This window comes from Equus caballus, chromosome 20 (genome assembly GCF_041296265.1).
Source record: "Equus caballus isolate H_3958 breed thoroughbred chromosome 20, TB-T2T, whole genome shotgun sequence".
Classification (NCBI taxonomy): domain Eukaryota; kingdom Metazoa; phylum Chordata; class Mammalia; order Perissodactyla; family Equidae; genus Equus; species Equus caballus.
This window is the reverse complement of record NC_091703.1, coordinates 67,522,604-67,547,842: the sequence shown is the minus strand read 5'-3', so window position 1 is coordinate 67,547,842 and position 25,239 is coordinate 67,522,604. Positions and strand designations below refer to the sequence as shown.

The following is a 25,239-nucleotide window of genomic DNA, read 5'->3' as shown; positions in this document are numbered from 1 at the left end:
AAAGGAGACTATTAAGAAAATGAAAAGTCAACCTAACAATTATGAGAATATATTTGCAAACCACATATCCGATGGGGGTCAATAACCAAAATACATAAAGAATGAATACATGTAAACAACAAAAAAACTAACAACCCAATAGGAAATGGGCAAAGGATCAGAACAGACATTTCTCCAAAGAAGAGGTACAGGTGGCCAACAGGCACTTGAAAGGATGTTCAACATCGTTAACTATCAGGCAAATGCAAATCAAAACTTCAATGAGATATCACCTCACTCCTGTCAGAATGGCTATAATCAACAAGACAGGAAAGAACAAGTGTTGGAGAGGATGTGGAGAGAAGGGAACTCTCATACACTGCTGGTGGGAGTGCAAACTGGTGCACCCACTGTGGAAAATAATATGGAGTTTCCTCAGAAAATCAGGAATAGATCTATGTGATCCAATTATTCCACTGCTGGGTATTTATCCAAAGAACACGAAAACACAAATGCATAAAGATGCATGCACCCCTGTGTTCACTGAAGCATTATTCACAATAGCCAAGACTTGGAAGCAATGTAGGTGACGATCAAAGGACAAATGGATAAAGAAGATGTGGTACATATACACAATGGAATATACTACTCAGCCATAAGTAATTATGAAATCCGGCCATTTGTGACAATATGGATGGACCTTGAGGGTATTATGCTAAGCGAAATAAGTCAGAGAGAGAAAGTCAAACACCATATGATCTCACACTTATGGAGAAGATAAAAAACAACAGAAAACAATCACATAGAGACAGAGATTGGATTGGTGGTTACCCGAGGAGATGAGAGGAGGGAGGTGGGCGAAAGGGGTGATTAGGCACATGTGTGTGGTGATGGATGGTAATTAGTCCTTGAATGGTGAACGTGATGTAATCTACACAGGAATCAAAATATTCTGATGTACACATGAAATTTATATAATGATATAAACTAACGTTGCTGCAATTGAAAAAAAAACACAAAAAAAGCAATATAAAGGGGCAATAGGTTTTTAAGCGGCAAGTTTTGAAATGAGGTGTCTATAACCTCTGATCACACAAAGGGTCACTAGTCTTCTCTTTTTCACTTTTTGTCTATAATTGCACTCTTCTAATTCTTCTTCACCTCCCAGTCCTTGTTTTGCAACCTCAGATAAACTTTTTGATGAGTTGCAAAACAACGCAACAATTGGTAACTTAAATCTGTGCCCCACAAAGTTAAAACAAACAAACAAGCCTATGATCATTTTGATCAAGTTTTAAAAAGTGACATATTTTTATTTTGGCAACAATCTAGCATGCAAGGAATACTGCTGATGATTTATAGGAGAACTTCCCTTTGTTGAACCAAAGAGACAGGGAAACTCTTTAGAGGATTCTAAGTGCTGTATAGTTTCACACAACTCCCTTTTGGAAGTTAATATTTTTATTGATCATTCATAGGAATCACTACACTATATCTAAAGGAAAAATTTCACAACATGCAATAGATAAAAATGGATTTTTATACTTACTGTGCCCCACCAGAGAGCATCTGCATATGTAGAAAACTCTTTATTGGCATCCTTTTCCACCAGATAGACAAGGAAAGATGAAAAAATAAGAACCAAAAATCCTATGTACCATGCTGTGATTAATTCCTAGATATAAGAGGAATGAAAGATTTTTAGAGGTGAAACAACATTTGAAAAAGGAAAAAACTCTTTGCATGATTCCATTCATTGTCCTACTTCTTGGATATTTATGATGACTTCTAAATAATCCATTATACACATTCATTATATACATGTCACAAAATTTCCTTAACCAGTTTCTGAAAAGACTAAGTTGGCTTGTGAGAGGTTTATTAAATACTACAGTAATAGACCAAAAAAGTTTTAAAAATCTTGTTTTATAACTCAGAAAGCAAATCTTACCTTACTGTGAGCATAAACCACGGAACCTAGCAACTTCCACGTGCCTCCCCTCCGGTCCATGCGCACCATGCGAAGGATCTGCAGGAAACGGAGACTTCTGAGCGCAGACGTGGCAAAAATGTTACCCTGAGTTTTTGCAGAAACAACTGCTATTGAAGCAATAAGAACAATGGTATCTGAAAGAAACAGTTGAAACAGCTGTAAGTGGCATGACTGGGAATTTTTATTTCTCAAAACAGTATTTCAACAAGATGCACTTTGACCTATTTCAGGCACAAATAAATGGATCTCAAATCCCAACCTGGCATCGTGCTTCTTGGGCTCTGTGATGATGGAGAGTGGGAAAGCGGAGAACAGGACCTGCGATTGTCTTAGTTACTGCCCTGTGGCCATTCTACACTTCACCTATGCAATTTGGGACCACTTACTATTTAACCTTCAAAGAATTGGACAATGACCTTCAGAAAGTTCAGTGTTCCAGGGAGCCTAGGGCTGTGGGGCGGCCTTCCACAGCATCTCTGGTCACTAGCACTCCTGTCCAGCAGAAAGGAGCTTCTGCCTCAGCCCTAGCACTGTGGCCTCCTGGTTGGTGCACAGAGGCAGCACGGCCTGTCTATCCATGAAAGTGCTGCTTGGTATAATCATGTCTCTCATTCTCTTGCCTAAGAAGCTTGTAGCACCTTTTCCCATATGTTGTTGTGGAGTCTGCACCTTCACATACTGTTTAATTAGGTTCGCAACCAAGCTGAATGCTGGAGGATCCCTGCAGAGAGTACTCTTCCTACCTAGCCAGTCAGTTATGTGTAAGTTTTGTACACAAATCAAATAATATTATGTTTGTCACAATAGAACATGTAATTATACATAGTGCGCATTGCATGGAAATGTGTATTTAATGTTTGACATGTTGACATTTGGCTTAAAAAATATCTGGCCTTTTGTAAGCTAAAAAGAGAAAAAAGAGCAGCTAATGAAAGCATAGAAAAGATAAAAGAGGACTTACTCGCTCCAGGGTAAATATATGAGTGAGAGGATGGAGGATTTAAGTGGGAGAAGTGAAGTGGGGGAGAATGGCCTCCTACGGCAGTTTAAAAATAAGTTAGCTTGACCTTAACATCCTCAAATAAAATCTCCATCCTGATCCAAGTGGCTGTGCGCGAGCGAGCATGCACACTCCAAAGAGGGGTTCCACTTCAAGAGTTCTGCATGTGTAACGTTTCTGTGACCCTCAGGATGTACTGCCATATGGATGTGTCCTCATTGTTCAGCTCAGTCCTTCTCCCCGTGTGCAGAAGCTCTCGTCTCCTGGTGCGGACTGAGAAGATCCTCTGACTCACTCTTCTGGTGCCCTTTTGGGGTCAGGACTTGGAGAGAGAGGGCCAGTGATTGGCAGTACAAGGGTCAGCCAAAGGGCTTTCTCTAATTGGACCTGAACACTATGTGACTTTGTGGGTAGGTACACAGAGTCACAAAGGCATCCTGGAGTTACCATTCTCTGCAGCTGTTGGAAATGAGAAGGAACTAAACATGTTGACGCAGAAACCAAAGACAGTATTTAAGTGAATAAAAGCCAGTTGCAAAGCGGTATGTACAATGAGGTCTTATTTTAATAAAAATATATAATATATGACTAGGAAAAATGTGAGAATATACACAGATTATTATCATTAATTATATCTGGGGGTAGACAGTCGGGGCGGGTATGTAGATAAAGGGGCTTTTTACTTTCTAAGCTATTAATTTCTATATGTTGTAATTTTGTAACAGTGAATATGTCTTTTGAAATCAGGAAGAACATCTTAAAAAAAGGAGTCAAGTGTAAAAACATCTCTTGGTTTTCATCATTTGGAGGGACTTACTCCTGATACAAGTGGTTTACAGACGAAGAGATGTTCGTATATGTCCCTGCAGGACATATATTTGTTTTTACTTCTCACTGTAATCCTGGTTCCTCCCAAGTGTACAAAGGAAAGAAAAAGGTACAATGATCCACTTAGTCAAAATATTAGAAATATTAGAAGTAAGTAAAAGACTAGAAGGAGTGCAGAAAATACAGCACTTAAAACTTACTATGTGCCCGGCACTATCTTCAGTTCTAAGTCTTTACATTATTTAATCCTTATAACCACGTGTTGATTAGGTTGTCTACAGCTCCCATTTTACAGACGAAAAAAGAGAGGCACAAAAAGCTTATATCGTTATTAGTTTTAAAATCAGCTTTACATTTGTTAGACTACAGCACAAAAAGTATGCTATGAGGTTAGTTCATTAGAGAAAGTCTAGAAAAACACTGCTGGTTTGAGACAATTTAAAAAATAATGCACACAGTGAATCATAATCTAAATGTTTGAAGTCACAAAATATGAAAATGTAATCACATATTTGATGTAATATCCTCATTGTAATTCAGATCAGACAAAAAGGTCAGAGTTCAGTAAAAGAAGTCACAGATGAGTGACCAATGGCAAACAATGGATGCACCCCCAGAAATGCTTTGTTTGGTTCCAGACATCCATGGGAATTTTGCTGTCAGTACCACCTAGAACGCTGTTTAGACTAATATTTTAGAGGTTATAAGTAATCTTTGCTTTTATTTTTACTTATGTAGTCCATTGCTTTACAGAATGTAGCTTCCACAAGGTTGGACACTTGTATCCCAAGTACCCAGAATAGTGCTTGAAACATGGTAGGCACTCAACAAATATTTATAAAATGAACTTAGATTAATAAACACTTAAAAGTAGGTTGAGCTTTGTTCTCTTACCTTATCAGTGGCTTAATAACTGGAATACCAACAGAATATTGTTCAGCCATGAAAAAGAAGAAAATCCTAATGTTTGCAACAACATGGATGGATCTTCAGGGCATTATGCCAAGTGAAATAAGCCAGACAGAGAAAGACAAATACTGTATATCACTTATATGTGGAATATGTGTTTTATAATAAAAACAGAGACTAGAATTATGGTTACCAGGGGCTGGAGGGTTGGGGGAAGTGAGGAGATATTGGCCAAAGATTACAAACTTCCAGTTATAAGATGAATAAGTTCTGAAGATCTAATGTACAGCATGGTGACTATAGTTTATAATACTCTATTATATACTGGAGAGTTGCTAAGAGACTAGATCTTAAATGTTCTTACCACAAAAAATAGTAATTATATGATGTGAGGGAGGTGTCAACTAATAGTAATTTTTCAATATAAATGTACCAAATCAATAGGTTGTATACTTTACACAATGTTATACGTCAATGAAATCCCAATAAAACCAGGGAAAAATTGAAGGAGTAGCTTAAATTGTTTAATTGGTTAATCCCATTTCTGGGTGTCTGTCCAAAGGTAATGAAAACAGGATCTTGAAGAGCCATCTGCACATCCACGTTCATTGCAGCGTTATTCTCAATAGCCAAGATATGGAAACAACTTAAGTGTCCATCAGTGGATGAATGGATAAAGAAGATATGGTATATATGTCTCCAAACATTGCCAAATGGCCCCTGGGAGGCAGCATGTGCCAGCACTCAGCTGGCAGAGAGCGCATGAGGCTATGTGCTTCCCCTCAGCCTGTAAGTAGTGCACATTGTCTCCACTCACTTTTGGTTGTCATAACCGGGAAGGGTGTTGCCACTGGTATCTAGTGGTAGAGGCAAAACATCTTACAATGCCCAGAACAGTCCCCAGGTAAAATGTATGTAGTCCCCCAAATGACTCTGTGAGGTAGATAGTCCAGTTTCCCCAACACTATTTATGGATGAGACCCCAAAAGCAAAGGGAACAAAAGCAAAAATAAACAAATGGGACCATATCAAACTAAAAACCTTCTGCACAACAAAGGAAAACATCAACAAAATGAAAAGGCAGTCTAAGGAATGGGAGAAAATGTTTGTAAGTCGCATATCTGATAAGGAGTCAATATACAAAGTATGTAAATAACTCATACAACTCAATAGCAAAAAAACAAACAATCCAACTAAAAATTGGGCAGAGAAACTGAATAGACATTTTTCCAAAGAAGACATACAAATGGCCAACAGGTACCTGAAAAGATGCTCAACACTACTAATCACCAGGAAAATGCAAATCAAAACTGCAGTGAGACACCACCTCACACCTGTTAGAATAGCTATTATCAAAAAGACAAGCGATAACAAGTGTTGGTGAGGATGCGGAGAAAAGGGAACCCTTGTGCACTGCTGATGGGAATGTAAATTGATGACCACTGATGTACACAAAGCATTTAGCAATGTCTGGTACATAGTAGGGATTTAATAAATATTTGTGATAGATGGGTGATCAGAGAGATGAATGAATACTCATTTCTAATACAAGTCTCTAATATAATGCTTGACACTCAACTGCTTAGCACATGAATGGATAGACAAATGAATCTGAAGCCACTGAGCTTCAAGGGTTGTCTATAGTTCATATCTTGTACTAAAAGTTTGTGCTGTCTTCACTCCAGGCTCTTATGTTTCAAAGAATTACCCAGTCCCAATGCCAACAGTGCCAAGGTTGGGAAACCCTGCTGTGCCATCTCTTTCTTACAAATGAAGAACCAAGACTTGCAGTGCCCCCGAGCCAAGGGCCAGCACCCATAAGTGGCTGAGCTGGCCCTCACTTGACACCAAAGTTGTGGCTATAAGAGTTGTAGTTGAGAAGTGACTGGAATGCGAAGATTTGTATGTTGTAACAATTGACATTACTTTAACTCAGAATGCCTGCTTTCACACTACGAGTGCCTGCAGCTCAGAGATAAACTTCCGTCACCATGACCACTGTTACGGCAGTAGTCTGCCCACCTGCTGGTCTCTTCCAGGACTGGGAGAAGTGGACGGCATGCAGAAGCACTTGCTTATTTTATAACCTCGGTGCCTGGCTCAGTACCTGCCATCGTGCAGATGTGCAATACTTATTTCACAGAAAATTATTTGATGGGTTGTCTACTTATAGTAAGCCAAGAAACAGAATAAAATTTTATAATTTCAAGTGTCTTAGTAACAATATAGTTAAATAGCCCTCATGTTGCAGTTGAGAATCTGAGGCACAAACACAGAAATTTGAAATTACATATGTTAAACAAAGCCCACACAAATTGAAATGCAAAAAACAACTTGGAAAAAATATTTGCAACATATAGGATGATGGACAAAGAGTTCATATCCTTAATATATAAAAATCAACTAATAAGAAAACATGCTAGAAGGAAATCGGTCAGAAGTCATAAATATAAATTTACCCTAGGAAGAAGTAAAAACGAACAACAAGTATATGGAAAGAAGCTCTTCTTTGCAATTTCATTTTGAAATTTAAAATAGCAGCAAGGTACCATTTTAACCTATGAAACTGACAAAGTTCAAAAAAATGAATAGTCAATATTGGCAAGGAGCAGGAGAAAAAGTTCTTTCATGCAGATTTTGTGTAAGAATAAAATGGTATAATTAGGGAGGTGCAATTTGGCATCATTTGCCAAAAGTATTAGCTGTGTGAAACCTATCATTTCAGTAATTTGACCTCTAGAAATTTAGCCTAATAGAAAAGTTGTAGTTGTCAGCAAAGGTATACTATTACTAATAATATCAAAAATTAGAACCAACCCAAATTTCTAATAAAAATGAATTGATGAAAAACAGTCTCTCCTAGAGCAGGGCCTGTGGAGCTCGCTGCCCGAATTCCCACCCTGGCTCTGCCTGTTATTAGCTGGTTACATGGGTTAAGTTGCTGAGTCTCTCTGCCTCAACTTCTTTATTTGTAAAATGAGAATCATAAAAGTACCTATGTCAGAGTTGCTGTGAGAACTGAATAAGTTGACACATTAGAAGAACCTCAGTACAGTGCTAACACACAGTAAACTTCATCTGATATATTGTTAGCAGTGTTATTATTACCATGGGTAACTCTGAAACCACAAAACATCATGTTTTGGAAGAATATTGATGAGATTAAAAAAATGTTTCCAAAATATCATTATGAAAAGAATTGATCACATAAAAGGACACGTATGACTCCACTTTTGTCCCCCAAACATCTGTTCTTGTAGCATAGATAAGGATAAATACTGTAAGCACATACACCTCATGCTAACAAGGATGATCTCTGGGTGGTAGGCTCATGTGTAAAGTTGAGTTCCTTTATACTATTTCTTTTGTCCAAACGATCAATAAAAAGCACGTATTACTTTCGCAATGAGAAAAAGAACTATTATTTATTTAAACTAAGAAGCTGTGGCCCAGGAAAGTTAGCACACTGGGCAAGGTAGTTTGTCTAGCCAGGGTGGGAAAGAGAAGGGAAAAGAGTAACATTCATTGAGCGTCTCTGGTGTACGGGGCCACATGGGTGCTTGTAGCCAGATTCCACTTCCTCCTTCTCCACAGCGGCTGTCTGGGGAGGCACAGAGGTTATGCATGTAGCCTTCCTGTGAGGCAGCCTGAGGATTCCCAGTTCTGTCCTTTCCTCGTCGAGTGACTTTGGGCCTATTAATGTTGCTGAGTCTCGAAACCTTGACCTATAAGTAGAGGGTAGAACCATTTTCCTCTTGGGGCTGTTGTGATACACACAAAGCCTTCAGTCTGCTTCAGTGTGCCGGGCGCCATGTCAACACCTCAACGTAACAAGAATTATTTTATACCCTCAGACATATACACACACACTTTCATAAATCAGTAAATGGATACTAAGAAAGTTCAAGAATCTTATCCAAGTTCATTTAGGCAGTAAATGGAGCGAAGAATAAAAGCCATATCTGTCTGATTCCCAAGTGCTTACATTTTATTCCATGCTTCTTTTTTGATAACTATTCTCTGGTAAAAAGACCAATAAACAAGGATGTAGGCAGTCAACCAAGGCTTAAATGTGAAACTCCAAGAAGTAAAGTGTTATTAAGAATAGGCAATATCAGTACTTGCAAATGGTTGACATTCAGATACATTTAGCAAAAAGCTTGTAATTAGAAAATTTTTATATTTTAGGTTGTCTCAACAGGACAGCAGAATATGACCGAGTGGTCAGCTTGTCCTGTCCAGGTGGGGCCATTTCTGCGTGAATTTGTCATTTTTTAGTATTCCATGTAAATCATGCACCAGATGCTTTATTGCCAATAGAACAGGAAGACAAGGAGGAATTGAAATTTTGCGGTTCCCTTATATTTGCCTTTGTATACAAATTTCAACATCTCAAAAGGAGCAGAGATATAAGTACAGCAGCATAGGGAAGATTGAACTATGCCTGGTTTAACCATCAGTTCTGCCATTAACTGGCTTTGTCACCACTTACCTCTCAGGGCTAGTTTCAAGCCTTTAAAATGAGATGGATTGATTTGCAAAGTGCCAAGGATTCTTTCTAACTGAGTTTCTAGAATCTTACATGGTACATTCTTTGTTTGGACACTAAGTGGTCCAAACAGAGCAGGATCAGATTTGTATTTTACAAGATCGTTTTGGTGGTCTTTGAGAAACAGATCTGGAGGGCGAGATGGGAGAGAGGAGATGAGAGCAGCTGTAGAGGGGTGAGGCTGAAGTGGGGAGAGTCCACAGGGGTTGGATTTGGGACATAGTGTGAAAGCGGAGATATCAGGACTTGCTGAAGGATTGGTTGTGGGGTGTGGGACAAAAAAGAGAGTTTAGGGGCGACCTCAGAGTTTTTGACCTGAGCAATTGGGGGAATGAAGTGCTATTTACTGAGAGGAGGGATGCTGTGGTTGGGGGGGAGCAGAAAGGAGGGCTATCTGAAGGGTAAAATTAACCGTTCAGTTTTGGCCATATTAATTCTAAGATGTCCTGGAGGCACCTGGGACAGTGGGTGAGGCTGGGGTTTGGGGGAGAGGTCAGGCAATAGATGGTTTTTATGCCACAGGACAAAATTCCTCCAATATCAGTAATCTACTGAAACTATTGCTTCAGACTGTGATCACAAACGTCTAATTTCAGATGTGGGATACAGATTGGAGGATGTAAGAAAACTGTGTTTTTGTATTTATAAAACCGGAAAGAAGCGTTTGTCCTCTAGGAATCATTGTGAATGAGTAGGAGGAAACATGTCCTATTTAAGGCACGCTATAGTGTCTTGAGTAAATTACCTGGGTTAAATCCCGTCAGTCCCCAATGTATGAAAGGAATAAAGAGTCATTTGTATCTTTGGATGATTCAGAACACATTTTAGGGCAATGACACAGTGGCTTTAGGTTATGTGCTCCTGTATGCAAAAAGAATTAGAAGGGCTTTTAGAAGCAACAATTTTGCATGTTGATGTCCTCAGATGTTTAAAAATTTCTTCTAGCACCTATTTTCATACATACCAATGGCAAACTGTAGCCAGTTTCAAGTCAACATTTCAATTCAAATGCCAGTATTTGACTACAGCTCTAAAAAAAGATTTGGATTCCCACCAGTGAATGATCAAAGTTGAAACTTCTGCTGAAAATCTCCTAACACACTACGGTGAAATCCAAGGCTTACATATCTCGTTCAGAGGCACAACCTGAACGTTGGTAGACCAACACTCAGACACTGTCTACAGGTTTAAATGACAGAGTAAAAACAAAACACCCCACTTCCAACACTCCCCTTCTGCACTTCCTCTGAGCAGCTGAATGATGCTGACTCTGAATCTCAGCAGCCGGTTACGTTTAGTATGTTCAGCTGGGATGTGTAACTTTTCTTTGAGAAACTTGGTACTTATTTTCAGAGAACACACAGACTAGGATTAATCATCACCTATGCTAAAGCTTTGAAAGAACACCTTCAGGAGGCTCTTTGCATAGACTCTGCTCTTTGGATGTTGCCGATGGAGATGCCACTTCACCAAAGTGTCAGTCACTAAGCAAAAAACACCCATGGATGGGAATCCGTTCTAAGTATTATCTGGGGAAATGGAGAGTGGCCTGGTACACCTGGCTCTGTTAATCTTTTTTGATACACAATTCCTTATTTTTAGAAATAAGAAATGGATACCATTTAGGCTTCTAGCTAATCTTTAGGGATAAACACTGGGGTGTGAAAATGGACTTTTCCTTCTGTGAAGAATGAAAAGATACTGCTTTAAAGGACTGAATCTCAGTAGATACAATCTATAAATAAATACCTGATGCTAGTTATAACTTTGAAAATCCTACTTGGTGCCACGTGCAAGTCTATCATATCCATATATTTGTATTTTTAGAGGGATTATTAACCAAATAGATCATGCTTAATTACACATCTAAGTTCCATCTTTCTTTATAAAATCTTTGCCAAAATTTGCACTCATTGGCACTAGATAAAGGTCAGTTTTCAGAATTTTCTAATTTCACTATTGGTTTTCGTGTGTTACAGCTTGTGAATCTTACAAAGCACATTGCTGTTCTTATCTCTCCTAAAAGGAAAGAGGCAGTGTCCCCAAGTGGCTTGAGCAAGATGACACAGTAAGTTGCTTCCAGAGACAGGGTTAGAACTTGTGGTCACTGGCTCTCGAAGCTGCAGTTCGGACCGCGGAGTATATTGTCTCATAACAAACCCTAATGCTATCAGAAAAATCCTACTTTAGATTCACTTTCTTTTCATTATCACTTCCTTTCCTACTGTCATGATCTTTCTGAATAAGACAGGCTCTGTTTAAAGGAGAACAAAAAACAAGATTCATTGAAAACATGTGATGATGCCACCTGAGGCCTCTATAAAGAGGCTAGAGGTGGCTTAGGAGAGTTCAGGAGCCGGACATTTTCCTACAAACTAAATATGGAGAAGTATCAAGAAAACATAACTCAAAAAATAGTTTCAGACGTGCACATTTTAACACCGTGACCAGGCAATACTCCAGAAAACCACAGAAGCTTGATAAGAGATGGATTCTCCAGCCGCACGATGGCAGATGTCCTGAGAATTAGCTCCAGCACTTTCATCTCCAAATTCCAAACACAGAGTTGGAGTCTGTGGTAGCAGCTCAAATCAAGTATTTAAAACATTTTGCAAAAGGCAGCACAGAAAGTAGGAGAGCCTTCTGCAAGGAGCGCACCGCTGCAAGTGTGCAAAATGAGCACTTCACTTATTTATTTTTTTTAAAGATTGGCCCCTGAGCTAACAACTGTTGCCAATCTTCTTTTTTCCCCCTTGCTTTTTCGCCCCAAATGTACCCAGTACATAGTTGTATATTTTAGTTGTGGTCCTTCAAGTTGTGGCATGTGGGACGCCACCTCAGCATGGCCTGATGAGCGGTGCCATGTCCGCACCCAGGATCCGAACTGGTGAAACCCTGGGCCACTGAAGCAGAGCACACAAACTTAACCATTGGGCCAGGTGGCCGGCCCCATGAGCACTTTATTACAAATACCGTCACAATCACATGACCAAATTAAATAGGGAATGGAAGCACGGAGACAAAAAGAAGCACGTGAAAGTCATTGCTCTGAAAAAACCTCTGAAAGCGGAAGTGAAGGTGCTTCTTTTGTCTTGGGTTTCTTGGGTAAATTGGCACGTTTTTCCTTCATTTGCTCATGTTGAACTTGTTTCTCACTGTCGTTGGGTGTGTAACTGGGGTGAGGTTGTGTGTGCCTGTCTACTGGCATGCAGATTTCTGATTTTTATTCATTCAACACACATTTATTGTGGCCAGAAACTGCTAGGACTTCGATATATAACAGTAAAGGGTGCGGAAGGGGCATGGATGGCGTGGGCAAGAGAGACGCACAGGGCGAAAAGGATGGTTGGCCTAAAAGATGCTGAATGGAGTGACCACAACCACGGGCACTAAGTGTTGTGAGAGGAGGAGCACAAGGAGCACACTTCAGGACATTTAACCTCCCTGGAGAAATGTAGGGTAAGTCATTACTAATCAGCCAAAAATAAAGCCACAAAAACCCTCTAATTAACCCAAAATCCTGTAGGTACCATAACACAACCCTTCTAAAATTATCACTTCAAAAGAGCTCTAGACTCAAAAAGTACCTGGATGGGTCCATTCCTTCCCCTCCTCTTTTAAAATAATTTTTTTTTTTTGAGGAAGATTAGCCCTGAGCTAACTACTGCCAGTCCTCCTCTTTTTGCTGAGGAAGCCTGGCCCTGAGCTAACATCCATGTCCATCTTCCTCTACTTTATATGTGGGACACCTACCACAGCATGGCATGCCAAGCGGTGCCATGTCCACACCCAGGATCTGAACTGGAGAACCCTGGGCTGCTGAGAAAGAGAGTGTGAGAACTTAACTGCTGCGCCTCCAGGCTGGCCCATAAAATTCGTTCTTATTTAAGATGCATAGACTCTCAAATTTTAGGAATTCAGGATGACAGAGATATTTTGAAGAAAACAATCAATAAAAACAAAGAGGTCTTACTGTGTTGATGATTTTTTTCTGATTGTATTTATCATTGTAGGATTGACAAGAGATTACACGGAACCCAGCACTTTGGGATTCGGTTTACTACCACTCACAGTCATGTAGAATTTGTTAAGTCCCAGGCAGTAAGCTGAGCACTTTACGCATGTTCTCTCCCTTGGCCTTCCTGAGCAGGCTTCTGAGGCGGCACAAGGTTACCTTGTGCTATTGCACCTCCCAGACACTTGTATTTTTCTAAGTTGAAGGTTTGCGGCAACCCTGCATCAAGCAAGTCTATCAGCCCCATTTTTCCAACAGAATTTGCTCACTTCACATCTCTGTGTTACAATCTGGTAATTCCCACAATATTTCAAACCTTTTCACTACTATCATATTTGTTATGGTGATCTGTGATCAGTCATCTTTGATATCACTGCTGTTAATATTTCGGGGCACCATGAACCGGGCCCATATAAGACAGCGAAATTAATCTATGTTGTGTGTTCTGATAGCTCCACTGACTGGCTCTTCCCCCACCTCTCTCCCTCTCCTCAGGTGTTCCTGTTCCCTGGGACACAACAACAGTGAAATTAGGCCAGTTAATAACCCTACAGTGGCCTCTAACTGTTCAAGTGAAAGGAAGAGTCGCACGTCTCTCACTCTAAATCAAAAGCTAGAAATGATTAAGCTTAATGAGGAAGCCACACCAAAGCTGAGAGAGGCTGGAAGCTAGGTCTCTTGTGTCAGTTAGCCAAGTTGTGATGCAAAGGAAAAGTTCTTGAAGGAAATTAAAATTGCTACTCCAGTGAACACATGAATGATAAGAAAGTGAAACAGCCTTATTGCTGCTATGGAGAAGGTTTCAGTGGTCTGGATAGAAGATCAAACCAGCCACAACATTCCCTTAAGCCAAAGCCTAATCCAGAGCAAGGCCCTAACTCTCTTCAATTCTGTGAAGGATGAGAGAGGTGAGGAAGCTGCAGAAGAAACGTTTGAAGTTAGCAGAGGTTGGTTCATGAGGCTTAAGGAAAGAAGCCCTCGTCATAACATAAAAGTACAGGGTGAAGCAGCAAGTGCTGATGGAGAAGCTGCAGCAAATTATCCAGAAGATCTACATAAGAAAATTAATGAAGGTGGCTACACTAGACAACAGATTTTCAATGTAGATAAAACAGCCTCATACTGGAAGAAGATGCCATCTAGGGCTTTCATAGCTAGAGAGGAGAAGTCAAGGCTTGGTTTCAAAGCTTCAAGGATAGGCTGACTCTCTTGTTAGGAGCCAGTGCAGCTGGGGACTTTAAGTAGAAGCCAGTGCTCACTTACCATTCCAGATATCCTAGGGCCCTTAAGAATTATGCTAAATCTACTCTGCCTGTGCTCTAAATGGAACAGCAAAGCCTGGATGACAGCACGTATGTTTACAACATGACTTACTGAATATTTCAAGCCCACTGTTGAGAACTACTGCTCAGAAAAACGTTTCCTTTCAGAATATTTCTGCTCATCGACAATGCCCCTGATTATCCAAGAGCTCTAATGGAGACATACAACAAGATGAATGTTGTTTTCATGCCTGCTGACACAACATCCATTCTGCAGCTCATGAATCAAGGAGTAATTTCGACCTTCAAGTTGCATTTTTAAGAAATACAATGGAACATTACTCAGCCATAAAAAGATGAAATCTTGCCATTTCAGACAACACGGATGGACCTTGAGGGCATTATGCCAAGCAAAATAAGTCAGATGGAGAAAGTCAAATGCCATATGATTTCACTCATAAGTGGAAAATAAAAACAGCCACAAAAAGAAACAAACACATAGATATAAAGATTAGATTGGTGGTTACCAGAAGGGAGGGGGCAAGAGAGAAGATGAAAGGAGTAAAAGGGCACACGTGTACAGTGACAGACGGTAATTTGTCCTTGAGTGGTGAACATGACAGTCTGCAGAGACATTAAAATATAATTATGTACACCTGAAATTTACATAACGCTATAAACAAAGAAAACCCCAACACTTCGGAAGGCCATAGCTGCCATAGATAGTGATTCTTTTGACGTGTCTGAGCAAAGTAAATTGAAAACCTTCTGGAAAGGATTCACCATTCTAGATGCCATTAAGAACATTCATGATTCATGGCAAGAGGTCAAAGTATCGGCATTAATGGGAATTTGGAAGAAGTTGATTCCAACTCTCCTACATGACTTTGAGGGGTTCAAGACTTCAGTGGAGGAAGTGTCTGCAGATGTGTTAGAAAGAGCAAGAGAACTAAGAGTGGAGTCTGAAGATGTGACTGAATTGCTACAATCTCATGATAAAACTTTAATGGATGAGGAGTTGCTTCTTATGGATGAACCAAGAAAGTTTCTTGAGATGGACTCTGCCCCTGGCGAAGACGCTGTGAAGACTGTTGAAACGACAACAAAGGATTTAGACTATTACACAAACTTACTTGAAAAAGCAGCAGCAAGGTCTGAGAGGATTGGATCCAATTTTGAAAGAAGCTCTGCTGTGGGTAAAATGCCCTCAAACAGCAATGCATGCATCAGAGAAATTAGTCATGAAAGGAAGAGTCAATTGATGCAACAAATTTATTGTAATTACCATCTTATTGTAAAAAAATTGCCACAGCCACCCCAGCCTTCAGCCACCAGCATGCTGATCAGTCAGCATCCATGAACATCAAGAGAAGACCCTCCACCGGCAAAAAGATTATGACTAGCTGAAGGCTCAGATGATGGTTAGCATTTTTTAGCAATAAAGTATTTTTTAAATTAAGGTATCTACATTGTTTTCTTAGACACAATGGTATTGCACACTTAGGCTACAGTATAGTGTAAACATAACTTTTATATGTACTGGGAAACGGAAAACTTTGTGTAACTCGCTTTATTGCAATATTCGCTTTATTGCGGTGCTCTGGGACCGAACCCACAACATCTCTGAGGCATGCCTGTGCAAGTAAAATGCAAGTTAAAGTTAAAGAAATGTGTGGAGGGCAAATTAGGGCAAATCATAGGACACTTTTCAGGACAGGGTTTTGTAAAGAGTTAAAAATGCTGTTCTGTGTCACTTAGGCCTGGAACTGAGGACATTCATATGAAAATCCTACGGTAAGTTAACTTTGGCATTGTCCTTCTTTGCAATGACAAAAATGCCCTGAGTGTGAGATTCTGCACAGCTGTACAATCCATGAACCAATCCACTCACCCAATATTTCTACACGATGATAATAACAGTCAACACTTACGCTGTGCTGGCAGCCATTCTGTTTGTTCAATCTTTCAACAGTTAATACATTTATATGGCTTAAATATCAAAATTACATAAATTGATGACAGATGGAAAATCTTGCTCCCATCATTTTCCTCATTCACTTTATCCTTACTCATTATCTTCAGGTGAACATTTTTAGTCTTTTTAAAAAAAAATCCTTCCAATGTTTCTTCATACAAATAAAAGCAATGCAAACATATGCTCTTATTTTTCTCTTTTCTTATACAAAAAGTAGCACACTGTATATAAGTATTATATATTACTTCATATCCTGGAATCCATAACATATCCTTGACATATTAACTTATATCCTGGGATCCTTTTACAGCTATACAGAAGGATCTTCTTTACTGTATTCTTAATTTATTCAGCTATACTAAACACTTACTATAAATTGACGGAAATATCAGGAAGCAGAATTTCTGGGTTGAAGTGTTAATGCCACGTAAATTTAGTAGATTTTGTCCCTTTTCCATAAGGGTGACACCACTTTGTGTTCGTGGGTCTAATGCCTATTTCCTCACAGTCTCACTAAAAAGCGTGTGGTTGAATTCTGGAGTTTTGCTAATCTGAGAGGTGAGAAAATCCTATCATTTCATTTGTTTTTCATGAGTGAGATTATATTAGAGGCATACGTGCCTTTCTACTTCTGTGAACAGTCTTTCAATATTTATTTCTCATCTTTTATTTTCTACTGGGTTGTTGGATTTTTCTTCTGGATTTCTAGAACTCCTTGTATTTTAAAATGGTTAACTCTGTCTCAGATAGGAGTTGTAAGTATTTTCCCACATTTGTCTTTTGACTTTGATTTTTGTTTTGTTTTATCGTGCAGGATTCTTTGACTTTATGTAGCTTAATTTTATTACTTTTTAATTTTTATGTAGCCTAAATTTATCAATATTTTCTTCTATGGCTTCTATATTTTTAATTATAGTTAGAAAGACCTTCCTGGGTCCAAGGTTATAAGAGAATTTACCCATTTCTGCCATCCAGTATTTATGGTTTTACTTACTTTAAATCTTTGATTTAATTTGAGTTTATCTTGAATATGGTAAGGTACACATGGATCAACTTGATCTTTTTCCAAGTGAGTAATTAGCTGCTCCAATATCTCTTATAACCAGAGCGAGGATACAGCTGGAATTCAGGAATTTGGCCACATGGGTTGTTACTAACTTTTCAGAAAATGACTTTTCTGTTAGTTGTGATGGAAGATCCATCGGGAGACATTACGGGGAGTTTTAGAGGCAAAGCTGTCTCAGAGAATAGTTTTAAGAATGGAGTGGTGGCGGGTCCATTGTCATAGTGGTTAAGTTCGCACGCTCCACTTCAGCGGCCTGAGGTTCCCTGGTTTGGATCCTGGGCGCAGACCTACACACTACTCATCAGGCCATACTACGGTGGTGTCCCACATAGAAGAAATAGAAGGACTTGCAATTAGGATATACAACTATGAACTTGGGCTTTGGGGAGAAAAATGAAAAAAGAAGAAGATTAGCAACAGATGTTAGCTCAGGGCTAATCTTCCTCACCAAAAAAAAGCATAAAGAGAATGCAAGCTGCATCACAGTGATAAATTAAAAGAAAAAAAAAAACACGGGAATTTTGGAGAGGTATAGGAGCAGGAGAAACAAATTACCCCTTTTCAGATCACATTAGAATCGTGATCACCGGGCTCAGCTTGCTATAGAGCACCAAAGGGCCTTGGTGGTAATTTTAAACTTTTCATTCTGTTGGAGTCGTGCTTTGAGGCTCTAACTCATTGATTATACGTCCTTTAGCAGGCAAGCATAATTACTACTGGTCTCAGTAAAGTTTGCTTGAGTAAGGACTTTCTCCAAAGAGAAGTTAGACTGAAGTAGTGGTCCTTCAGCAATTTGTTCAGTATTCCCTTTTTCCATTAAGTGGTCTCTCAACACTTCATCTATGGAAGCATCAAATTTACATTCCTTTAAGAGAGCATAAAGAACTGCTCCTTAATTGGCTATATTTTCATTTGTTTCTTGACCCAAGTGGTTAAATAAGAATTTGAGAAACTTCTGCTTATTAAAATAAGTTTCACAGAAAAACAGAGGAATCAGAAACATACATTTTCTATGAAAATAAAAAATATTGTTTAACTCAGCACAGATATAATCCACTGCCATGAAGAACCCCAGGCATTTCTGTATTTTAGAAGGAATGGCCACACACTGGAAAACTGTTTGGCAGTTTCTGATAAACAAACACTTACCACATGACCCAGTAATCCCACTGCTGGGAATTTACCCTAGAGAAATAAAAACTAACTTTCATACAAAAACTTCTACATGAATGTTCAAAGCAGCTTTATTTATAATGGCCCAAATCTAGAAACAACCCAAATGCCCTTTAACAGGTAAATGGATAAACAAACTGTGGTCTATCCACATCATGGAATACTATTCAGCAATAAAAATGAAGGAGCGATAGGTACACAGAATGACTTGGATGGATCTCAAGAGCATTATAATGAGTGGAAAAGAGCCAATTTCAAATGATTACTTCTGTATGATTCCATTTACACAAGATTCTAAAAATGACAAAATTCCAGTGATGAAGAACAGATTAGTGGTTCCCAGAGGTTAGGATTGGGGAGAGGGAGTGACTTAGCATAAAAGATAGCATCCAAGTTTCTTGAGGGTGATGGGAAAGTTATGTATTCTGAATGTGGTAATGGTTAAATTAGTGGATAATGTGTTAAAATTTCATTGCCATATCAATGGAAAAAAGTGAGCACATGCAAAGTCTGACGAAATCAGAATAAGATCTGCAGTTTAGTTAATAGCAGGTGTCTGTAGCAATTCCTGGTTTGATAATTGCACTATATGCACATGAGATGTTATCACCGGGGGAAGCTGAGCAAACATAGGAACTCTCCATACTATCTGTGCAACTTCTCAGTAAGTCTGAAGTTATTCAACATAAAAAGTTGAAGAAAAGGCCACATCTTAGGAAGATGACTGTTGGGAAAAGGAATTGATTTTTCATGACACTAATGTCTATTTTCCTTCAGATTCCACCTGTCTCCTGTGGGGTGGGGGAGTTCTGGGGATAAACCCTCATCACTTGGTTTATTAATTTGTTCCCTGCCACAACTGGGCTGAGCAGGAAGATAATGTGGTGTCAGAGAAGGAAGTCTGGACTTGATGTGAGCAAATCTCTCTCTCTTTTTTTTCTGACTCTTGCATTTATGTTATGTGACCCTTGATAAAGCCCTTAATCTAAGTCTCAGTTTTTAAATATATCAAATGGGGATCATAATTTCTTCCAACTTCAATAAGATTGTTCTGGGGATTATATGAGACGGTTCATACATACGGTGTACACTTTAAGCTACGAAATGTTATCCCTGTTCATGTAACACCAGGCAACTCAACTCTTAACCTCCTGTTATTTTCAGCTTCAAAGGAAGATTTCTTATCTAAATATGGCTCTTAAAGCATTGTCTCTTTTCTAACGTGTATGCAGGAAATATAAAATGGATGGACTGGAATATACATGGCCACTGGAAATCAGTGGAAGAGCAATCAAAAGTCAAACATGCAGTGAGGGCTCCCCCATCTTCTGCTTCAAGGAAAGCTGTGAGTCGGGCACATAGCTCTGTGTGGTCCTTTCTCTAATACAGGAGTACAGAGGGGACGACACACTCTTTTCTCTTCTTATTTTTTTAAATTGGTAAGTTTTCTTTCTGGTTAAAAAGATGGTTCTGCAGTATTTTCAAGTGGAACATTTACTTATGCTTCAAAGTGAGGAAAATCATTAAGTTCTTTGCAGTTGTGGCCAGTGGAAATAGGATCGTTTCTTTCATGGTGCTGGACACTGTCTAGAACATGCTGAAGTTTGGATCCCGAGAAGAAAGTTGCTGATCTATGTAACACGGTCTCTCATCAATCCGTTAATAAATTTATCTTTTCCTGCTTCCGCATTATTCCTCCACGTGTAGATTAAACAAACAGATTATACTGTAATTAAATTTGACTCTCGTTCGAGGGAGTGCTCTAGAGCAGTGAGCTATCGGGAGGTCCGCATTCTATTCCTAGCTTCCACGCTGACTTTGGGGCTGAGCACACAGCACCCCGACTTACGGAGCCTCAATTTTTCTGTCTATAGAGTGAGATAAACAATGTCTCAGAGGGACACGGTGCTGCTTTATGAGCCCTATATTCTAAGTGAGCTCCAAATTCCTCTATAGAAAGGTACTATTTGAAGAATTAAAGTCGTACTTATTTTGTTGTGCTTCTTAATAGGAATGAAGCTTCAAAATCTAATTTTAAAAGCTTCCTAGTGCACAGCACTTTACCCGCAATCTTAAATACTGCAATCAGTTGTGCACTGAGTTGCTTTGTGGTATTTATTAACAATAAAAAGATCACTGCAAAGATGTTCTGTAGGACGTTTTCAAAGCCATGCGCGGTGGTTTAACTGCAGGACTTCCACTGAAGTTAATGGGACTCATACTGGCAAATCCCAAACACCATTTTGAAAATTTACCCCATAGTGACAGTTTAATGCTTTTTATTGTTCATAAGTCTTCAGATAACATCTCAAGGAAAAAGGGGACAATTTATCAAAGTAAATAAATAACCTTCCATGAAATTATAAATCTTCACCGCAACCATAGTGACTGGGAGGATGCTGCAGAGTCCTTTGGTAAGCAGGCGCTTAGGAAGTGCTTTTCGGTGCTGGTTACCAATGGGCTGTAAAAGAGTTTCCATTACATTCTCCTGATTCCAGCTGTTCACAGAAAATAACACATTTTCCTTTTAGTTTTGAAATTTCATGTTTCTAGGGGTAGATATATAGACCCATAGACATATGGAAAAGTCAGAGGAAATTGGTTTATGTTCCTCTGAACGGATAATCATTTGTATATTGCTGATATGAATCAAATAGGTATAGATGACTAAAGCACCTAGGGCCTTATACAGCCATACTTTTTTAACCCAAATATTCAGCATTAGGCCTGCCAGCAATCTATTGCTCCTCCTCCTGGTGGCCCATCTCTAGAAGCTGCCTTGTATGAAGCAACTATATGCCCTCAGATGGCCAACACAGCCCTCAGGGTGTGACCTCTGCCTGTCTGTTCATCATCTCCTACCACCCTCTCCACTGCTCATTGAACTCCAGCCACAATGACCTTATGTCTCTTGTACAAGTCAAGCTCACTGGGTCTCAAGAGTCTTTGCAATTACTATTCTCTGGCCTGGAAAGATCTGTGCCTAAATCTTCTCATGGGTGGCTCCTGAATGTCCACTCCTTAGAAAGACTCTCGCGGGCCACTCAATCTAAAGAAGCCCCCACTCTCTCTGTTTTATTTTCTTCATTGCACGTGTCTCTAGTTGACGTCATCTTGCTTTTCAAAAATATGTTTGCATATTGTTTTTCTCTGTCCACTTGAATATTAGCTCTATAAGGAAGACCTTGCCCATGTGTCTCCCCAACCTCTAGGATCACGCTTGGACGTGGTGGACACTGTGTAATGCTTGTTGGATGACTAAGCCCCAAACCCAGGTAGCTTCACATCTCTGTCTAACACAATCAGTCATGATACTCTCACCCTTCTCTCCATGCCTACTTCCCGTCACCACCTTTGCTGTCTCACCTTAGTTAGTCTCCCTCCTTCTAGTTGTGCCTTCTCCAAGAGCACAGGAGACCGTCCTCTCACAGGCAGGAACCATGTTTTACTCATCTTTATGTTCTTTGCACCTAAGATGATGTTTGACTCAGAGTAAATGCTCTCTCTGTGAATGAATTTTCTTACATAACACTTGATGGGACAGAATACTGGTACAACACATCATAGCATCTACTGAAGTTTATAGAGGGAATAGGAAATTACCTTTAGTTATTCACTTCTCTCTGAGGGCATTCTCTATATGGTCAAGTCATATCAGCTAATCAAGCTACTTGATAAGTTCAAATTTGTGCACGATATCATCAATTACCTAAACAGTCTCCTAATATTAACAAACATTCAAAGGCATTTCTGGGAGTAACATCACTTACTCTAGAGATGTCTCCAATTGGGAAATGTATGGGGAGTCTCATGATAACATTGCTCGAGAGCTATTCAATTTGATACATGGCAAGCGAGTCTCTTTTAGAGCCCAATTTACCCTTTAGGTTAGAGAGCAGCAATAAGTAACTTGATTTAGTTGATATAATTAAGGCTAATACTGAAATTAATGCCATTTTGTAAAGTCTGGCTTCTCATTCAAAGATCTCAGGTTATTAATGATGAGCATAAAAGTATCACATTCTTTGTAAGTTGGTAACAATGGACAAATTTCAATTAAATTTAATTTTAAAATACTAATAAACAATAAGGGCAATTTTCTCACAGTTGGGTAGTGTGGTATGATGGGAAATTTGGTCATTGTCCTGGGTTCCTGGCACACAGCTCCTAAGTCCCTTGGAATCTTGGACTGATAAGTGAGTTTTGTATGCTAACAAGATGACTGGGAGCTGAGGGCCCCTAGGTAGCTTGAAGATGGGGGCTGGCCACCAGAAAGACAAAAGCGTGATTTAAGAGTTGGAACTTTCAGCCCAACCCCTGGACCTCTGAGAAAGGAAGAGGGCTTAGAGATTGAGCTCAATCACAGTGGCCAATGATTTGATCAATCATGCCTACACAGCGAAAGCCCCACAAGACTCTAAACCGTAGGGTTCTGAGAGACCCAGCTGGCGAGCACATCGAGATGCTGGGAGGGTAGCGCACCTGCAGAGGGCGTGGAGGCTCCGTGTCAGCTATTCCCCTGCCCCATGCCTGGTCCCGTGCGTCTCTTCCATTTGGCTGTTCTTGAATTGTATCTTTTATAATAAACCCACAATAGTAAGTAAAGCACTTTCCTGAATTCTGTGAGTCATTCTAGCAAATTACCAAACCTGAGGTTTGGGGGTTGTGGGAACCCCTGAATTTGCAGTCAGTTTGAGAGAAGCATGTGTACCCTGGACACCTTACTGTGGCTCTGAAGTTGGAGGTGGGGGAAGTCTTGTGGGATCAAACCCTTCTCCTGTGGGGTCTGTACTAACTCCAGGCAGTTAGTGTCAGAATTGAACTGAACTGTTGAACACCTGATTGGTGTCTGGAGAGTTGGAAAATTGGTTGGTGTGAGAAAAAACTCACACATTTGGTGTCAGAAGTGTTGTAAATAAAAAGACCTCATCAGGTAGGTATATTTTTCTAGAGTGAAATCTCGAGCAGTCAATCTTGGTTCTTTCACCTACCATCTTTCTAACTTTGGACATGTTTCTTCAGCCTGTCTTACTTCCTTATCTATAAAGTGAGTATGTTGCTTATGTAGGATTAGACAAGACAATGCTTTTAGAGTGCTGAGAGCAGGACGTCACATATAGAAAATCTCCATAAATATCAGCTGTCACTAACCGAAAGCATTGAAATGGCTTTGATGTTCTATGGTCAAGCAATCCAACAGGGTGTAATTGTTTACATGTGCGGGAGGCATGTAGACACAAGGAAAGAGAAGTGGCAGAAGAGCATGTGACTGACAGGAAACAACGAGAGTGTGATTCCTGCTGAAGGAGAGAAGAGACTCAAAGGTGTAGAAAATGCTGCCATTCGAGAGCGTCTCATAGAATGAGAGATGGAGATGGCAGAGGAGCAGAAAGGTGTCTCAGGTCTTAAGTTTAGGAGCTGGCAGCAGTCCTGGAAGCCTCTGATTTAACTTTTGAACACATTAGCAGCTTAAGTTGTGTTTTAGTAACATGAACTCACAGACATTTTACAGTCGCTTTGGCTGTGTGGTTGATTTTTTTTTTTTTTTTTTTTTTTGAGGAAGCCTGGCCCTGAGCTAACATCCATGCCCATCTTCCTCTACTTTATATGTGGGACGCCTACCACAGCATGGCTTTTGCCAAGCAGTGCCATGTCTGCACTGGGATCCAAACCGGTGAACCCAGGGCCACTGAGAATTGGAACGTGTGAACTTTACCGCTGCGCCACCGGGCTGGCCCCTGTGTGGTTGATTTTAACAACGACTTCAATTTTATTTTAGCCAAGTAAGAAGTGGGTTATTTTACTCATTTAAAAAAAATGTTGGCACTTTCCTAAGTGGCTGTCATCTCCCGTCAAAGGCATATATACTCAGATCATGGGGAAGATCTGCGCTGTGGCTGCCTCCTTTGTCCTTCTGTGGACATATTACACCGAAGGAAAAATGCTCAAATAGCGATAAGAAACCACCTTATATTTAGCATCAAATGCAGACCCAAGACTAATCAAGGCTGCTGTACTTTGGTTCCCTGAGACACAGCAAGACTGGAAAATATGGCCCTGCTAAATCTGTCTTTAGAAAGAGGCACCAGGGAACCCAAATAAGCAACTGTCAGGAGTATTTTGTTGGTTTCCTGACACCTCAGGTTCATTGTTGGGATCTAAGTACCAGCCTTTGGTTCTATTTGCAATTTTCAGGTGGGTCATTTATGAAAGCTAGAAACAGAATGAAATCAGGCTGTGAGGTTATTTCACACCTTCTCAGTACAGAGGTCACTGCAAGGGTGACTTGAGTTTGAGAAAAGCAGCCAGTCCAGGTAAACGAAGGCAACTCACCCCAGATGAGCCTCAGAGTGGGGCCGTGGCAACTGTGCCCATGGCTGCAGAAACGTCACTGCACAGAGTTTTGGGGGAGATGCAAACTGAACACGCAGGTATAGGAGGAATTTTGTCATTCAAGACAAGATTTTACGAGTTTTCAAAGCAAACTCCC

At 39.9% G+C, this 25,239-nt stretch overlaps 1 protein-coding gene across 14 annotated transcripts in view; it reads right to left on the bottom strand.

The window, feature by feature from the left end:
- KCNQ5 (potassium voltage-gated channel subfamily Q member 5) overlaps nt 1-25,239 on the bottom strand; it is a 470,944-nt gene that overhangs the window by 98,787 nt on the left and 346,918 nt on the right. For all 14 annotated transcript variants that reach the window (XM_070244825.1, XM_070244827.1, XM_070244826.1 and 11 more), the window contains exons 4-5: nt 1,931-2,106; nt 1,529-1,654 (exon numbers count right to left, since the gene is read on the bottom strand). In XM_070244825.1, the coding sequence (XP_070100926.1) occupies nt 1,529-1,654; nt 1,931-2,106 (302 nt within the window). The remainder of the gene's footprint in view (nt 1-1,528; nt 1,655-1,930; nt 2,107-25,239) is intronic.